The 16,742-nt window shown below is 45.8% G+C and overlaps 1 protein-coding gene across 1 annotated transcript in view; it reads left to right on the top strand.

Moving 5' to 3' along the window:
- Positions 1-9,293, top strand: part of ODAD3 (outer dynein arm docking complex subunit 3) — a 65,150-nt gene extending 55,857 nt beyond the window's left edge. Inside the window, exons 13-15 of the mRNA XM_073622666.1 lie at positions 2,982-3,137; positions 7,430-7,514; positions 9,089-9,293. Coding sequence (XP_073478767.1) covers positions 2,982-3,137; positions 7,430-7,514; positions 9,089-9,219 — 372 coding nt within the window. The 3' untranslated portion in view covers positions 9,220-9,293. The remainder of the gene's footprint in view (positions 1-2,981; positions 3,138-7,429; positions 7,515-9,088) is intronic.
- Positions 9,294-16,742: the final 7,449 nt, after the last annotated feature.

Raw genomic sequence — 16,742 nt, 5'->3', positions numbered from 1 at the left:
CACCGCAAAGTCATCGTCTCACCAATTTGAACAGTTTCATTGCCGACAATAGGGTGGGACTTGTCATGCGATTTGACCTGCCAAATCTCATGACAAGTCGCTGTGGTTATGCTACTAAAATATCCTGCAATCACCCATGAATAATTGCTAGCGATTAGCGATTGCTTGCTATAGAATGTCGCATTTAGGAGCCATTAATCACTATAGATCGCACAATGCTCTAAATGAATGTGCTCTGTGGTTACCACATATAACTATACAAGTAGCGTTCGCCAGCAATTTTCATTTGACTTGCATTTTATTGTAGCTCACTTTATTTCAGTGCCGAGCAAACTGTTGGCGCTATATAAATCCTGTATAATAATAGCACAGGCACAATAACAAAAATCAAATCTTTATTTGGTAACTGTACAGTTGATAGACTCATAACCCTTTCCTGTCCAATCCGGCGTCCCTTTAGAAAGTTCTGAACACCAGGAGACAGGAAAGATCAGTTGATCACATGACCACAGTGATTGGCTTTCACAGTGCTACAGAAAAATGACAACTGATCGCAATCAGGACGCCGGCTCACTGTGACCACAACTGAACCAAGTAGTGTAAGATGGCTTCAGCTCTGCTCTCCAGCCACAGGAGAAGTCTCTCAGACGCGTTTCGTCCCCTAGTGGACTTAGATTTATATCCTGGTCCCTTAAAGCAGATTACACAGCACAGTGCTTGTGCTGTGTAATCTGCCCCCCTCTAAACTGTAAAAAAAAACCCCTGAATCTGTTACTTCCTGTATTCCCTCTCTATACAGACCACGATAACCAGGGCTGCTCCGCCCTGATCACCGTGGTCAAAGTGCGTCCCTCCGTCATACGCTGCCCTGCTCTGCCCCCCTCCTTCCTCCCTGTCAGCGCCCTCTCTGTCTGTCTCCTCTCAGCCCCTTCCCGCCGTTATTATTGAAAAAAAAAAAACTACAATTGTCACTGCCAGCCCCTCTATTAGAGGCAAGCATACCACATTGTGTAAAGCATTTTAAAAAAAGAGCAGTGTAAATGCCGCTTTTCAGCTGTCTTCAGGCCGGTCACATGACTCTCGGCCGCTTTACAGCTATGAGACAGAGCTTCTGCGGGTGCAGCCGAGCGGCCATGTGATCTGCCCGGCTAACATCAGAGGGAGATCACGTCCTCTCCCGCAGAAGCAATCCATCAGAGCTGGAAAGTGGCCGCAAGTCACGTGACCAGCCTGAAGACAGCTGAAAATCGGTATTTACAGCGTTTTTTTAAAAAAATGCTTTACACAGTGTGCTATGCAGGGCTCTAATAGAGGGTCTGGCATAGACTTAGTCAAGTGGGTTCACAAACCCTTTAATCATTGAGGCCTGAGTACGATCATTTGCCATTTTTTTGTAGCATATGGTAGCCTGACAAGCTGTTTTATATGATCTGCACCAGTTCATTACATGTTATGTTAGATGATATCAGTGATACGAACATTAGAGCGGTACTGTTTTATGTTTGTCTACATGACTGTCACAGTGGTCACATGATCGGGAGTGGGTCTCGCCGGCTTTTAGTCAATTAGCAGGGACCAAGAACTGTCTTTCACAGCTCGGTCTCTGTGCGGGAAGCACATAGTGCACACATGCTCTCAAAACAGGGATATTGGCTGCCCGACGACACAAGTATGCGGCGTGTGGGAGTTAAAGCCCACCTTTTTGCCATTGCACCTATGTGTTAGGCGTTTGTAAAGGAGTTTAAGATGAACTTAAAGTGATTGTAAAGGTTTACTTTGTTTTAAAATAAAAATAACAAACATGGTATACTTACGTGCTCTGTGCAAGGGTTTTGCGATCCTCTTCTTCTGGGGTGCCCTGCCAGCGCTCCTGCCTCCTCCCCTTCATTGGGTGCCCCCACTGAAAGCCGCTTTCCATTGGGGCACCCGTGCGGGCGCGCTACCGAGTCCCACTGCTGCATCCATTGACACAGACAGCGGGACACGGCCCCCCACGCTCCCGTTTAACTGGATTTGATTGACAGCAGCGGGAGCCAATGGCAATCAGTCTGTCCAATGAGGAAAGAGACAGCGGCTAGAGCTGCTGCACTCGTGCACATCGCTGGAACTGATGGGCTCAGGTAAGAAAAAGGGGGGCTCTGGGGGGGGCGAGCTGCAGCAAAGAAGGTTTACATACAGTTCTGAGATTACCACAGCTCTGCCGCACAGCACAGCCCTGGCAGTTCAAGAACACTTAGGGCTCATTTATACTTGCAACGGCTTCAACACACATTAACGGCTAGTTTACACTTGCTTCAAAACAAGGCTTCTGACAGGCTTTGGTAAAGCTCTCTGAACGCTAGTCAAAGCTCATATCACTAAATAAAATGGTTAGCTTACAGTCCTGTTTACACCTTGCTTTTGCTTTGCTTCGGGTTCGCTTCAAAAATGATACCCCATGTAGCTTTAGTTGTGCTTCAAATCGTCTTCAAAGCCTCCATAGAAGTCTATGGCAAAGCTTGCTTGAAGCCCTACTGAAACCTCACCAAAGCCTCATCGAAGCCCCACCAAAGCCTCATCGAAGCTCCACCAAAGCCTCATCAAAGCACCAAGCAAAAGCAAGGTGTAAACAGGACTGAAAGCTAACCATTTTATTTAGTGACAGGAGCTTTGACTGGCGTTCAGAGAGCTTTAACAAAGCGTGTCCGAAGCCTTGTTTTGAAGCAAGTGTAAACTAGCCCTTACAGTTTTTCTTCTTCCTCCAGCCTGTGAAAGGAGAAGCACCAGACTGATGTGCTTACACGGCTTGCATTTAAAAAACACATTTAATGATATAATAATGAACACAGAGCTGCATAAATTTGAGTCTTCTATCTGCCTGAAGTTCAGTTATAAGTCTTCATCCTAAAGCCCTAAATAACTCTCCTATTCACAGTTAAGTTAAATTACATGAGAATCAAGAGTTCTGTGATTATATCATCTCCTTCTCTGTCATCTTCCAGTCTAGGAGTCATTTCCCCGCCAGGGACCTGTCTCCTCAGTCAGATGAGTATACACTGGACCTCCTGGAAACCACAGAGAAGAAGCTGCAGAAACTCTTAGAAGAGCTGGACGGCCAGGATGTTGTAGCCGTCCTCAAACAGATGGAAGAAGAGGAGGTGAGTGTCCTGGGAAATGGGGTCTCCTGCAGCTCACAAGGTTCAGATCTCTTTTTACCAATAACGTATTTGCTGTGCACCTTCTCTGTTATATTGAATTACCCCAATTTCTCCATTTTCTCAATTCCTAATGTTGCTTTGTCGTTGTGGTTAGGCCTGGACTGGTAATCTGGTAACTGTGGTTAAAGCAAGTTGGTGGTCTTTTGGGGAGCTATAAGGACTGTTGCCTTAAAGAAGAACTATAGTTACATTTTTTTATATTTTATATAACTCTCCAGTGGACCAATCGCATGTAACACTTGATCCCATTTTGATTGGTGTCCTTTTGTCCCCAAAATGCACCTCTATATGCCCCCCGTTACTATTATGAATGAACAAACAGTGCTGCTTGTTTGTTCATAATAGTAAAAGATCACTTAGAGCTGCGTCTCTGTGTAAAGTGGGGGTCGGCAACCCGCCGATCACGGTCCACCAGTCGACCATGGGCAGGTGACAGGTGGATCGCGAACAGGTTCCTGCACTGCCGACCCCCACCCTCTAGGTGCTGGTCCTTTTCTCTCCTCCCAGTCTCAAGCCTCATCCGTGGCTCCGCCGCACTTTCTATGTCCTGGTCTTTCTCTCTTCCTCCACTGCTGTCATCAGTAAACAGCGGAGACCGGGAGGCAGCACAGCTCAGGACGCAGGGTGGGAAGAGAAGCTGGCCAAATTAACTTTGAGATTTAACAGGTGATTGGTTGCTAGGACACAGGGTGGTCCTAAGCAACCAATCACCAGCTTGCTAATATGAAAAGTCCCCCTTGCCAGCTCCTGCCCTCTGTCCAGAATTGTGCTGCCTCCTGGTCTCCTCTGTGGAAAAGGGAAGGGGGGCCAGAGGTTACTGCTATCTGCGAAAAGGGGGGGCAGAAGACACCACTGTGTGTGTGGGGGGGGTGTGTAGGGGCACAGGACACTGTTATGGGCAGGGTCACCCCATTGCAGTGTCCTATACCACTGTTCACATCACCCCCCACCCCACCCCCTGAATCCTGCATTCTGAACCTAACATACTCCTGAACCCTGCATTCTGAGCCTAATGTACTCCTTAACCCTACATTCAGAACGCAACGCACTCCTGACCCCTGCATTCTGAGCCTAACATACTCCTAAACCGTGCATTCTGAGCCTAATACACTCCTTAACCCTGCATTCTGAATGCAACACACTCCTGAACCCTGCATTCTGAGCCGAATGCACTCCTTGACCCTGCATTCTGAGCCTAACATACTCCTAAACCTTGCATTCTGAGCCTAATGCACTCCTGAATCCTGCATTCTGAGCGCAGCGCACTCATGATCCTGCATACTGAACATAATGCACTGGTGAACCCTGCATTCTGAGCACAAGGCACTCCTGAACCCTGAATTCTGAGCCTAACATAGCATTCTGAGCCAAATGCACTCCTGAACCCTGAATTCTGAGCGTAACGCACTCTTTAACCCTGCATTCTGAGTGCAGCGCACTCATGATCCCTGCATTCTGAACGTAATGCACTGGTGGACACCCTGCATTCTCTTCATAATGCAAAGCTGGTCTCTAGAGCAGCTCCTGCTGCCAAAGACCAGAGCTGTCAATTGCAAATCCGTCTCCTTTCCAGCAGCTTTGTCAGGCAGGAGGGGGGAACCAGTCAAACCTGCTTAGAAACTATAGGAAAGATTTGAATAGGACCAGGGGCTATATACACTTGTACTCTTGGGTGTTAAATAACATTGAAACATTGTGTTTAGCCCATGGAGGCAGCACCTGTGTTTAGAGTATGGACAGTAAAGTGGAATTTCAGTTTGCTTTACCAGTACCTGGAGTCCAGCGCTGTCTTACTGCAGCTAGTTCTTCTAACTGGAGAAAGAGATTTGTGAACATGGCTCCAAGCTGGCCCAATTAGTATCAGTCCCTCCACTATATGCTCGGGTGCCGGTCCTGTCCTCAACCACCGATAATCCAGAGAAAATAAAAGGGTTGACTGCACTCCGGTGGAATAAGGAATCTTGCAAACTTTTATTGAATGTATACCATGCCAAAACAACGTCACAGCCGCAAATGAATAGGAAACAGCAGGTAACGCATGGCTAGGGTATAAAAGATGAAGTTCAGGCCTTCCTAAGCTGCCTGGCCACTCCACTACCCAACCCTGTCCAAATAAGACACTCTGACACCAACTGGGATTTAATGGCCAGAGCAGTCGCTTTATTTAACAAAATATAAATAACAAATTAAATAACCAATATAAATACCAAATATACGTAACAAAAAAAACAGCAACAGACTGAATGTATACTGGAGTCTCAAGGCCCTTGTAGTCAACCAAGTAATACCTATGACCCATAACGTAGGGCTCCAGCCACATCCCACCGACTAGGAAACAGGGTCAGGTACTCAATTACTGCCATAAAGGTACTAAACTAGGAAGGAAACCATACCCAAGATGGGTCCCAACCTATAGACCAGGGATATGCAATTAGTGGACCTCCAGCTGTTGCAAAACTACAAGTCCCATCATGCCTCTGCCTCTGGGTTTCATGCTTATGGCTGTCAGTCTTGCTATGCCTCATGGGACTTGTAGTTCTGCAACAACTGGAGGTCCGCTAATTGCATATCCCTGCTATAGACCTTCACCACTGCCTAGCTTTAAAGACCTTGAACCCCACCAGCCACCATGACCCCAAGAAAACTCAACCCTGTAAGAACAAAATCGACCACTAAATATAGGGAAGATTGGGTGGGAAGATTCCCTGATGTCTGCCGTCTTCCTATTGAAACTTTCTTGGGACCGCCCTGCCTACAACCCCTTACGGACCCCACCCGTCTCGTCCGCTTCACCAATCAGGTCAGTACCCCTCCTTCCTGCATCCTACAAACTTTACTAACTCTCCACCCCAGTCCACCACTCCCCTTTTAACCCAGTCATGCTGTCCCTCCATCTATTCCTTCCAGATTTTTCCTCCAGTGCTGACTTTTTATGCAACCTACACTTAGTCATAACTTAGTGCAGATTGTGAGCGAAACGTGTTAACTGCTGTTCGCTATCCATTTGGAGCTGTGATGTTGTTTTGACATGTTATACATTCAATAAAATTTTGCAAGATTCCCTATTTCACCAGAGTGCCATCAACCCTTTTGTTCTCTCTGGTTCTTCTAACTGCTCCGGGTCCTCGGCGCAGCTATTTTGGATATGGGAGTCGGCTGCGGCTTCCTGAGGAACCGCGACCAACTCAGTTACAGGCTGGGGAAGGGAGGTCTTTACTTTTTGAGTGAAGTTCCACTTTAACCGTTTTACATATTTTTGGCAAGCAGTAAAACAAAGCTTTAAAATAGGCCCTTACTGACCTCTTTAGCTGCTTGTATTGTGAAGTAATTAATCTTCAAACATCACAGCACCTTCTGCATGTTTACATTAGAAGTGAAATAGAGCAAGAAATACAGTATACAGTATATATGTTGGAAGTTTTATGTGACGGTACTCTGAACCATTAAAGCAATTTGAACTCTTCCATCAGTTGGTCTGCCGCAACTGTTGTTCCATTTCACTTTGAGTCACATTCTGGGTACCCCCTGGGATGGAGCCTTGTTTTATGTCAGCAGCCTTACCAGAGCCAATGAGCTTATCAAAAAATTGTGTTCACCTTACCTTCTTGAGCAAATAAGTACTGGGGTTCCAGCGCCTCTTGGAGTTATCATTGTGGCAGACATTAGAAAGCTGACATGCTGCCAAGATTCTGAAGCAATAGAAATAGAAAAACGTTTTTAGTGCCTGTGTTGTGAACTTTGAAAATCAATTTCTCCAAGATGCCTATAGCTATAGTGGTGAATGAGGGCTTGTTTTAAAGTGTTTTTTTTTTCCTGCTCATTCAGATTATGTAAATACTTTATTGTGCCTAGTCTGGGCACAGCTTCATTTACATACATATACTGGGTTATTTTCACATGATATCAATGAAGGCAGTATGGTAGATTCATAGGTGTTCTACATATGTTTATGTTGATTTGTATCAGGAAAGCGTATTGCTCAGGCAGTTGGCTGACCTGTATATTCATCATAGGCATGTTAGTAAGCTCTTTAGGGGGTGTGGACTAATGCGATGGCTCAGGGTTCTTTGTAAAATTCTGTTGAATATAATGTTAAGAATTGACAACATAAGACAATTTATTATTATTATTTTAATTTATGATTGTAATTTATTATTATTATTATTATTAAAAAATAAGACAAAATTAAGACAACCTCATTATCTCTTACTGAGTCTATGTTTTAACACCAGTTCCAGGCCAAGATAGAGGGCAAACTTCCAGCCTACAATGTGCGTATCTCACTTCCAGCTCCCACTAAGCAGGATTCCTTTGAAGGTAAGGAGAAATGCATTAGTGTTTTGTCACCGTATCTTACCCTATCCAGAGTAAACAGAATAGAAAGTTATAGGTCTCTCACAATAGATAAGTGCGGTATGGGAGCATGCTGCTGTATCTTCAGAAAATCGCCAATGAAATCTACCCATCGGGGCTCATCCCCTCTATTCAGCCACTTATAAGCCATGTAGAGAGTCTCATTCCTACTGTTGAACTTTCTCTAAGGGAAATTGGAGAATCAAGCAGGAAAAATGAGACCTGTTATTTTAGCCCTGAGGAAGTGAGAAAATTTAGGACCCTAGATGGACAAATCTTGCCACTGAGGTCTACATTACAAATAAGATGTCTGTGGGTGAGACAATCCAATGGCATCCATCCATTGTTGATCTTAGACAGGCCATACTTGATTCATTTTTTTTTTTCTTTTCAACCAATGAGTTGAACAAAAAAAATGAACTGATTCCCCAATCCACACATTCAATGTGGATGGAGGAATCACTCCCGCTGAGCTTTTGTATTCCGACTTGGGGAGCCTTCCCCCAGAATGCAATGGTCAGTGTTGCTGGCTTTTGCCAGCGGCACTAATCACTTGGAAAAAAAAACATAGGCTAGTTGTATGTTGATTGATGGATGGACTTTTTTACAACCAGCCAGCCCATACATGGATCGAAATACGAATATTGAATTCTGATCCATGTATGGCCAACTTTACCCAGTATTTGCCCTCCTGTATCAACTCAAACTCCACTCTGCCACTTTTTCATTTTGGATATACGGTGCTTCTTCCTTGGTAAGGAAAACAAATGCAACATATATTCCCAGATTCCAGGAACAGTCTTTTTGTAGTTCTCAGAGGAAGGTTGAACAACACCACGAAAAGGCTGCTGAGACTCAGCACAGCAGATTTTATAAACCTTGGGGTTAAAAAGGTATATAAAGTGGACTTTTACACTTTAGCAGAGTTGCAGTGCTTCCATGGTTGCATTAGCAGTCCCCTGATTTTAGATGTTCCTGTTAATCTTTAATAGCTACCAGCCAATTTACTGAGCTTTGCCACGCAAGTTGTGGACAGCTGCTACTGATCACCAGAGTAATGCCTGGCACACACTGCTAGTTTTTTTTTCTTTCAACCCAGTAGGTTGAACGGAAAAAACTGACAGCTCCAGCCGGAGCTGTTGTACTAATGATCCGACGTTGGTACAGCGATCTCCCCACTGAGCAGTTGTGTTCTGACAGGGAGGCGCCACCCCCCCCTCCCACACACACACACACACACACACACACACACACACACCACACCCCCCCGCCAGAACACTCTGATCATTGCCTGAGAGTGCTGATTAGGAGCCGGTCGGCTGCTGGTTTTCCAGCATTCTCATCCGACAGGAGCCGGCCAAATGGCTGGCTTCTGTCGGACAGAGTGCTTTACACACGGGCCAAATGTCCGCCAGTTTTTATTGAACCGGCCAATGTCGCCCGACATTTGGCCCGTGTGTATGGGGCTTAAGACATCTTTGGTGTAATATGAAACAAACACCCAATACTGATTTATGTCTTATCCCCATTATCAACAGAGGAAGAAGACAGTGGAGAGGATGAAGGTGATGTAGTGACCAGAGCCGCACTAAAGAGACAATCTCAACAGATTGTAGAATCCAAGACCAAGAGAAAATCTCGTCCCAAGAAGAAAAAGGGGAAGCAATAAAGATAACAACAAAACAGAATTAAAACGGCAATGTTCTACCTATCATTAAATGTTCACTTACCTACCTGACTTAACTTATACTGTATTATTGTATTATTGTTATATACTGTATTACTTATTGTTTTAGGCTTTCAAAGGGCTTTCAATTTTCAAGGTGTTAACACCATGAATATGTAGGTAGTTTCTAGAGAGTGAGGCCCCCTGAAACCGGAGTACTGACTTGGAAATAGAAAGTCAATGGCTAGCTGACCATCTCCTGCCTCTTTATCGTGCTGTATACCAAACCTCAGAGGAATGTCCTTACAGTTTTACTTGTTATGAATAGTAGGTGCCTCCATGTCCACATCTGACCCCCTGTATGCATTCTGTAAACTAGGGGTCTCCAAACTTTTCAGTATGAGGGCCACATCATATATTTTACAAATATTTTCAGGCCAACAAAAATCCCCTTAAGTCCCTATTTCCCCTTAAGTCCCTTATCAGAGTGTCCCTTACATTAGAATCTCCCCCATACGTCAGGGTCCCCATTAGAGCCCACTCTTACATCAGGGTCCCCATCAAAGTCCCCTTTACATCAGGTTCCCTATCAGAGTCCCCCTTTACATCAGGGTCCACACCCCTCTCACATCAGAGGTGGAGATTATAGACAGCCTCTGCTGAACCTAATTTTCAATCTGTGCTCATTGAAGATACACCACTGATCCTAGCTGGGGGCATGATAAAGTCTTGTAGTAGGCCAGATGTGGCCCATGGGCCGTATTTTGGAGACTCCTGCTCTAAACCCTTGGAGCTCTGTAATTGAATTATAGGTCTCCATCAGAGTCGCCCTTTACATCAGGGTCCCCAACCCCCTTACATCAGAGGCGGAGACCATAGACAGCCTGTGCCTGATCCTAATCTTGAATCTGTGCTCACTGAGGATATACCACTCACCCTAGCTCGGGGGCTGATCAAGTTTTGTAGCAGGTTAGATGTTACCCACAGGCCATATTTTGAAGACTCCACCTCTAAACCCTTGGAGCTCTGTAATGGAATTATGGATTAGCTTCTTGCCTGCTGGCCATAGCCCCACCCAATATGGCTTACAATTGGTAAGTAGTGGAGGGGGGGCATTCCAGTGGACTCCCAAGAGTAGGGAAAATGTAGAAGAAGGGGGTAGGAAATCTGGTAGGCACTTGTTCCCTGGGTTTTGGAGATGTAAGGGCACTATATAATGGACACTTAGACAACTTGGTGTGCCTGCCCAGGTATTGGGAAAGGATGGGGTGACCAGCTATCAGCTTCCCTTCTCCAAGTCTCTATTTTCACACCAGAAGCACCCTGGATTTTAGGGAGCTCAGGACACGTTAGGTGTCATTTTTTCTTTCCAAACATACATCACATTCGTAGGAAAGGTTTACTGAAAAGGTACTATATAAAATCGTTTATAAATAGTTGCATTTTTTTTTTTTTAAGTTGAGGGCAATTTGTAGTTTATTGGAAGTCTTTTTAATCAATTATTGCTCAAGTGTTGGATGGAAGCCAGAAGTGTAGCTGGAAATGAGTGTTTATATACTGCTTACTTTGGGCAGCTGAGTTGTCCAGGGGTGGGGAGCAGGAGAACTAACCACCTTTCCACAGTAAACTGTTGACCACAATGCAATATATTAAAAAAAAAAAACTGTAAAAAAAAAAAAAAAAACCACACCCTTTTAGGGCCCCAAATCCCATTGCCCCATTGGGCTGTAATTGGCAGAGCTGGGCGAAGTTTGGATTGTGTATGAACTACCACAAGCTTCCAGGGCAGGGATTGGGCTGTAATTGTCAGAGTTGGGCGAAGGTGTCAGAAACCATGAATCGGACTGAGACGGAAGTACAGTTACAGTTACAGTTCAGGAACCGGAACGGATAGTCACACAAGCCAAAACTTCAGGGAGCCAGAGATGAGTGTAGTAGAACAGCAAGCAGGATCTGGAGCCAGAAGGAATGTCAACCAAGCAAGTCTTTAACAGGAACACAGGAGAGCGTCTCTAGAGATGTGACCAAGGCGAAGGCAGTGATCATCTGAGCTAGACGGCTTAAGTAGGCAGGACTGATGAGCAGGATATCTTCAACAGGTGAGTCACTGTGGAGAGATAGGAGCTGGCAATTAGCCGACAGCTGAGCGGGCAGTTTAGAGAAGGAAGGGCTGAACCCAGCCTTTACAGAAGGTTCGGTTGTGTATGAACTTCCACAGGCTTTAAGGGAAGGGGTTTGGCTGTAATTGGCAGAGCTGGACGAAGGTTGGATTGTATATGAACTTCCACAGGCTTTCAGGGGAGGGGTTTGGGCTGTAATTGGCAGAATTGGGTGAAGGTTGGATTGTGTATAAACTTCCACAGGCTTTCAGGGAAGGGGTTGGGCTGTAATTGGCAGAGTTGGGCGAAGGTGTCAGAAACCATGAATCGGACTGAGACGGAAGTACAGATACAGTTACAGTTCAGGATCCGGAACGGATAGTCAGACAAGCCAAAACGTCAGGGAGCCAGAGATGACCGTAGTAGAACAGCAAGCAGGATCTGGAGGCAGAAGGAATGTCAGCCAAGCAAGTCTTTAACAGGAACACAGGAGAGCGTCTCTAGAAATGTGACCAAGGCAAAGGCAGAGATCATCTGAGCTGGACGGCTTAAGTAGGCAGGACTGATGAGCAGGATATCTTCAACAGGTGAGTCACTGTGGAGAGATAGCAGCTGGCAATTAGCCGACAGCTGAGCGGCCAGCTCAGAGAAGGAAGGGCTGAACCCAGCCCTGACAGAAGGTTGGGTTGTGTATGAACTTCCACAGGCTTTCAGGGAAGGGGTTTGGCTGTAATTGGCAGAGCTTGGCGAAGGTTGGATTGTGTATGAACTTCCACAGGCTTTCAGGGGAGGGGTTTGGGCTGTAATTGGCAGGTGTTGGGCGAAGGTTGGATTGTGTATGAATGTCCACAGGCTTACAGGGAAAGGGTTGGGCTGTATTTGGCAGAGTTGGACAAAGGTTGGGTTGTGTATGAATTTCCACAGGCTTTCAGGGAAGTTGTTGGGGTTGGGCTGTAATTGGCAGAGTTGGGCGAAGGTTGGATTGTGTATAAACTTCCACAGGCTTTCAGGGAAGGGGTTGGGCTGAAATTGGCAGAGTTGGTCAAAGGTTGGGTAGTGTATGAACATCCACAGGCTTCCAGGGAAGGGGTTTGGCTGTAATTGGCAGAGCTGGGCGAAGATTGGATTGTGTATGAACTTCCACAGGCTTTTTTAGGGAAGGTGTTGGGCTGTAATTGGCAGAGTTGGGCGAAGGTTGGGTTGTGTATGAATTTCCACGGGCTTTCAGGGAAGGGGTTGGGGTTGGGCTGTAATTGGCAGAGTTGGGCGAAGGTTGGATTGTGTATGAACTTCCACAGGCTTCCAGGGAAGGAGTTTGGGCTTTAATTGGCAGAGTTGGGCAAAGGTTGGATTGTGTATGAAATTCCACAGGCTTTCAGGAAAGGGGTTTGGCTGTAATTGGCAGCGTTGGGCGAAGGTTGGATTCTGTATGAACTTCTATAGGCTTCCAGAGAAGCTGACGATCTATCTGGGCTCTGGAAAAAGCTAAGGCATCTCTTAATGGCAATAGTTCCACAACCAGCACAACCACTGTGTAGCACAGAAGGCAGAACTTGAATCACTATTCATTCCTTCTAATATAAATCAATATAAGAATAAAGTGATGTAAAAACTGCATTAAATTTAAAGTGATTGTATTATTTTTTTTTCTTTTAAAATAACAAACATGTCATACCTGCTCTGTGCAGTGGTTTTTCACAGAGCAGCCCCAATCCTCCTCTTCTGGAGTCCTCCACCAGTGCTCCTGGCTCCTCCTGCCTTCTTAGTGCCCCCGTAGCAAGCCGCTTGCTATGGAACACTCACGTGGGCTCAATCCTGAGCTGCACTGTGCATCGATTGATGCACACAGTACGAATAGGCCCTGCCCCCCGCTCCCTTGTCACTGGATTTGATTGACAGTAGCAGGAACCAATGGCTCCTGCTGCTCTCACTGAGTCCAGAGAGGAGGGAGAGAGAGAGAGCAGATCAGGCTCAGTAAGTATTTAGGAGTTGAGGTGCAGGTAAAAGGTTTTTACCTTAATGCAGGGCCAGGGAATGCATTAAGGTAAAAAAACAGCCTTAGCCTTTATAAGCACTTTAAATTACAGTGCCTTGAAAAAGTATTCATACCCCTTGACATTTTCCATATTTTGTCATGTTACAACCAAAAATGTAAATGTATTTTATTGGGATTTTATGTGATAGACCAACACAGAGTAGCACATAATTGTGAAGTGGAAGGAAAATTATAAATGGTTTTCAAAATTTGAGGCGTGCATTTGTATTTAGCCTAAGGTGACCAGATTTTTAAAATGAAATCCGGGGACATATTTTTTTTTTTTTTTTACTAGTAATGTCAGCAATCGACGACTCTTTGCCTGTCTCCGCCGCCGCCACCCGCCTCACAGCCTGTCAAGTCTAAAGCCCCATACACACTATCAGATTTTCTGCTGATTTTTTCCTTCAGATTTACCAAAACCATATAATATGAGGTCAAACCTTAGGAGTTTCAATTTGTATGCAATCAGGCAGGCCCTTGCACTACATGGTTTTGGTAAATCTGAAGACAAAAATCAGCAGAAAATCTGATAGTGTGTATGGGACTTTACTCTTCGGGCCCCGGCTACTACTGGGTGGGGAGTGGAAGAAGGTCACTCCACCAGGGAAGGCAAGGAGATAAGCAGGCAGGCGGCTGGCTGGGACTTGAGCCAAGGCAGAAGAACATGCGAGCGGAGCTGAGTGGGCATGCGCCCGAAACTGAAGAAATAGTCCCTCCGCTCCGACCAGCACATGATCATCAGAAAGGGACACAGATAATGGAAAAAAATAAACCCCCATAAGCTAGTAGGAGCGGCAGAGGAGGGGGGTGCAATTCAGATTTTTTCTTTTTATTCTGCACGGGCTGTCTTTGAAATTGCCCCAGCCCCTGTTCAAATCCAATCCGGGGACAAAACTGGGGACAGACTTGGTCCGGGGACAGTGTCCTCAATCCGGGGACTGTCCCCAGAAACCGGGGATGTCTGGTCACCCTAGACTAGGGGGTACCCCAGAGGGCCACTGACAGTCTCTACAGCACTTTATCTCCATCTTCCACCCGACTGCCCTTGCTGGCATGGTTCATGCCTATTTGTGAGGTAAACCTACCCCCTGCCAGCCCTTTTACTGGGGATTGGCTCAGGCCCTCATAAATATTACAAACAGTTCCTCCTAACCTCCACCTAATAGCTCTAAAAGTTTTTACAACTTTCTAGAAGTTTCGTACAATAACAGACCTAATCTACAAACCTACACTACTAACTAGCACACACTAGAGGGTGCTACAAGGAGCTACTCAGACAGGCCTTAGGGGTGACCCAAATGGCCTACAGGTATAACTATTTAACCCCAGCACAATATTTCAAAGCTGCATACAGATTATGAAAACCCTGGGGCCCCTTGACTGCATGGTGTACTTTATGGAAAAGGTGAACTAACCCTTTTAAAGAATATATATTCTTGCTGACTGGTAGGTAGAGAACTGTAGTCACACGGCGAGGGTGGCTCAGGCAACCAAAACCCATGATGGCTAAGAGGCCCAGAGCTGTTTCAGCCTGGATTCACACCTGAGTGTTTGCATGTGATTTTGGAGATTTTTTGTGCACGTGTTCTGTTTTCATGTTTGAGTGTTTGATAATAACTCCTTTCCGCTGGCCCTTTAAGATCGGAGTGATGTCATCTCTTTGCGTGGTGTTGACTGGCCTCCCTTTATCACTGTGATTGCCTGACACAGCGATCATGTGATTGGGAGCCAGTCCTACCTACTCCTGATCACAGTCACAGTGCTGGGAGTGCTGATTGGCTCCTGCTGCTGTCAATCAAAGTCAGTGAGCCAATGAGGAGAGAGAGGGGGCGGTGTCAAGCTGCAGCTCCATGTCTGAATGGACACACAGGGCAGGGGAGCGGCTCGGGTGCCCACATAGTAAGTTGCTTGCTCTGGGGGGCACTCGATAGGAGGGAGGGGCCAGGAGCGCAGGCAGGGGACCCGAGAAGAGGAGGATCTGGGCTGCTTTGTGAAAAACCATTAGGCCCGGTTCACACTGGTGCGATGCCAGACATCGCATGTGATTCACAGCGCACTGCTGTTCACATCACATGTGATGCGATTTCAGCCATACAGATAGTATGGCTGATATCGCACCGCATTCGGTCCAAACACGCACAGGACCCTTTTTTTTGTTCGGACCGGAATCGGATCGCTGTTCACACCTGTGCAATCCGATTCATGTACGAACTGTCAGTTCGCAGTGCGATATGCAAGCTGAACCGGGGGTGTCGTTAACAATGTATTGACACTCCCCAGCGATTCGCATATGGCAGTGTGAACTGCCATGCGAGTCGGTGCGATGTGGGAACCCGCAGTGGATTTGCAGGGTTCTCGCATCGCACCAGTGTGAACCGGGCCTTACACAGAGCAGATAAGTATAACATGTTTGTTATTTTTAAACAACAAAAAAAAAACAGGACGTCAATATCACTTAGTCGCACTGATCTGAATGTATGCCATTGAAAAGAATGGGCTGCGACAGGTCATGTCCAAAGTCACATGACAAGTCGCACAAGCGTGACTGGTGCCTTAATCACTTGCCAACCGCCGCACGCCGATTTACGCTGGCAGAATGGCACGGGCAGGCAAAAGGGCGTACCTGTATGTCCCTTTGAGTTTGCTACCTAGTAGGCGCGCGCCCACTGCGTGCTGCGGGTGCGTGCCCGTGGGTCCAGCAAACTCGATGTTCGCCAGCGGCCTGCGATTGCGGCGAGGAGAGGCAGAACGGGGAGATGCCTATGTAAACAAGGCATTTCGCTGTTTTGCTTAGCAACATGACAGAGATCTACTGTTCCCTGTCACCGGGAGCAGTGATCTCTGTCATGTTGTAGTGAGCCCATCCCCCCTACAGTTAGAACACACCTAGGGAACACACTTAACTCCTTGATCTCCCCCTAGTGTTTAACCCCTTCCCTGCCAGTGTCATTTATACAGTAATCAGTGGCTATTTGTAGTACAGTGTATCACTGTATAAATGCCAATGGTCCCAAAATAGTGTCAAAAGTGTCCGATCTGTCCGCCATAATGTCGCGGTCCCAATGAAAATCGCAGATCGTCGCCATTACTAGTTAAAAAAATAATTAATAATAAAAATGCCATAAATCTATCCACTATTTTGTAGACGCTATAACTTTTGCGTAAACCAATCAATATACCCTTATTGAGATTTTTTTACAATAAATATGTGGAAGAATACATATCGGCCTAAACTGAGGAAAAAATGTGTTTTTATATGTATTTTTTGGGGGTATTTTATTATAGCAAAAAGTAAAAAATATTGCTTTTTGTTCAAAATTGTCACTCTTTTTTTGTTTACAGCGCAAAAAGTAAAAACCGCAGAGGTGATCAAATACCACCAAAAGAAA

Source organism: Aquarana catesbeiana, linkage group LG03 (assembly GCF_042186555.1).
Source record: "Aquarana catesbeiana isolate 2022-GZ linkage group LG03, ASM4218655v1, whole genome shotgun sequence".
Taxonomy (NCBI): Eukaryota; Metazoa; Chordata; class Amphibia; order Anura; family Ranidae; genus Aquarana; species Aquarana catesbeiana.
The sequence above is the reverse complement of the archived record's forward strand: the minus strand, read 5'-3'. Positions and strand labels throughout refer to the sequence as shown.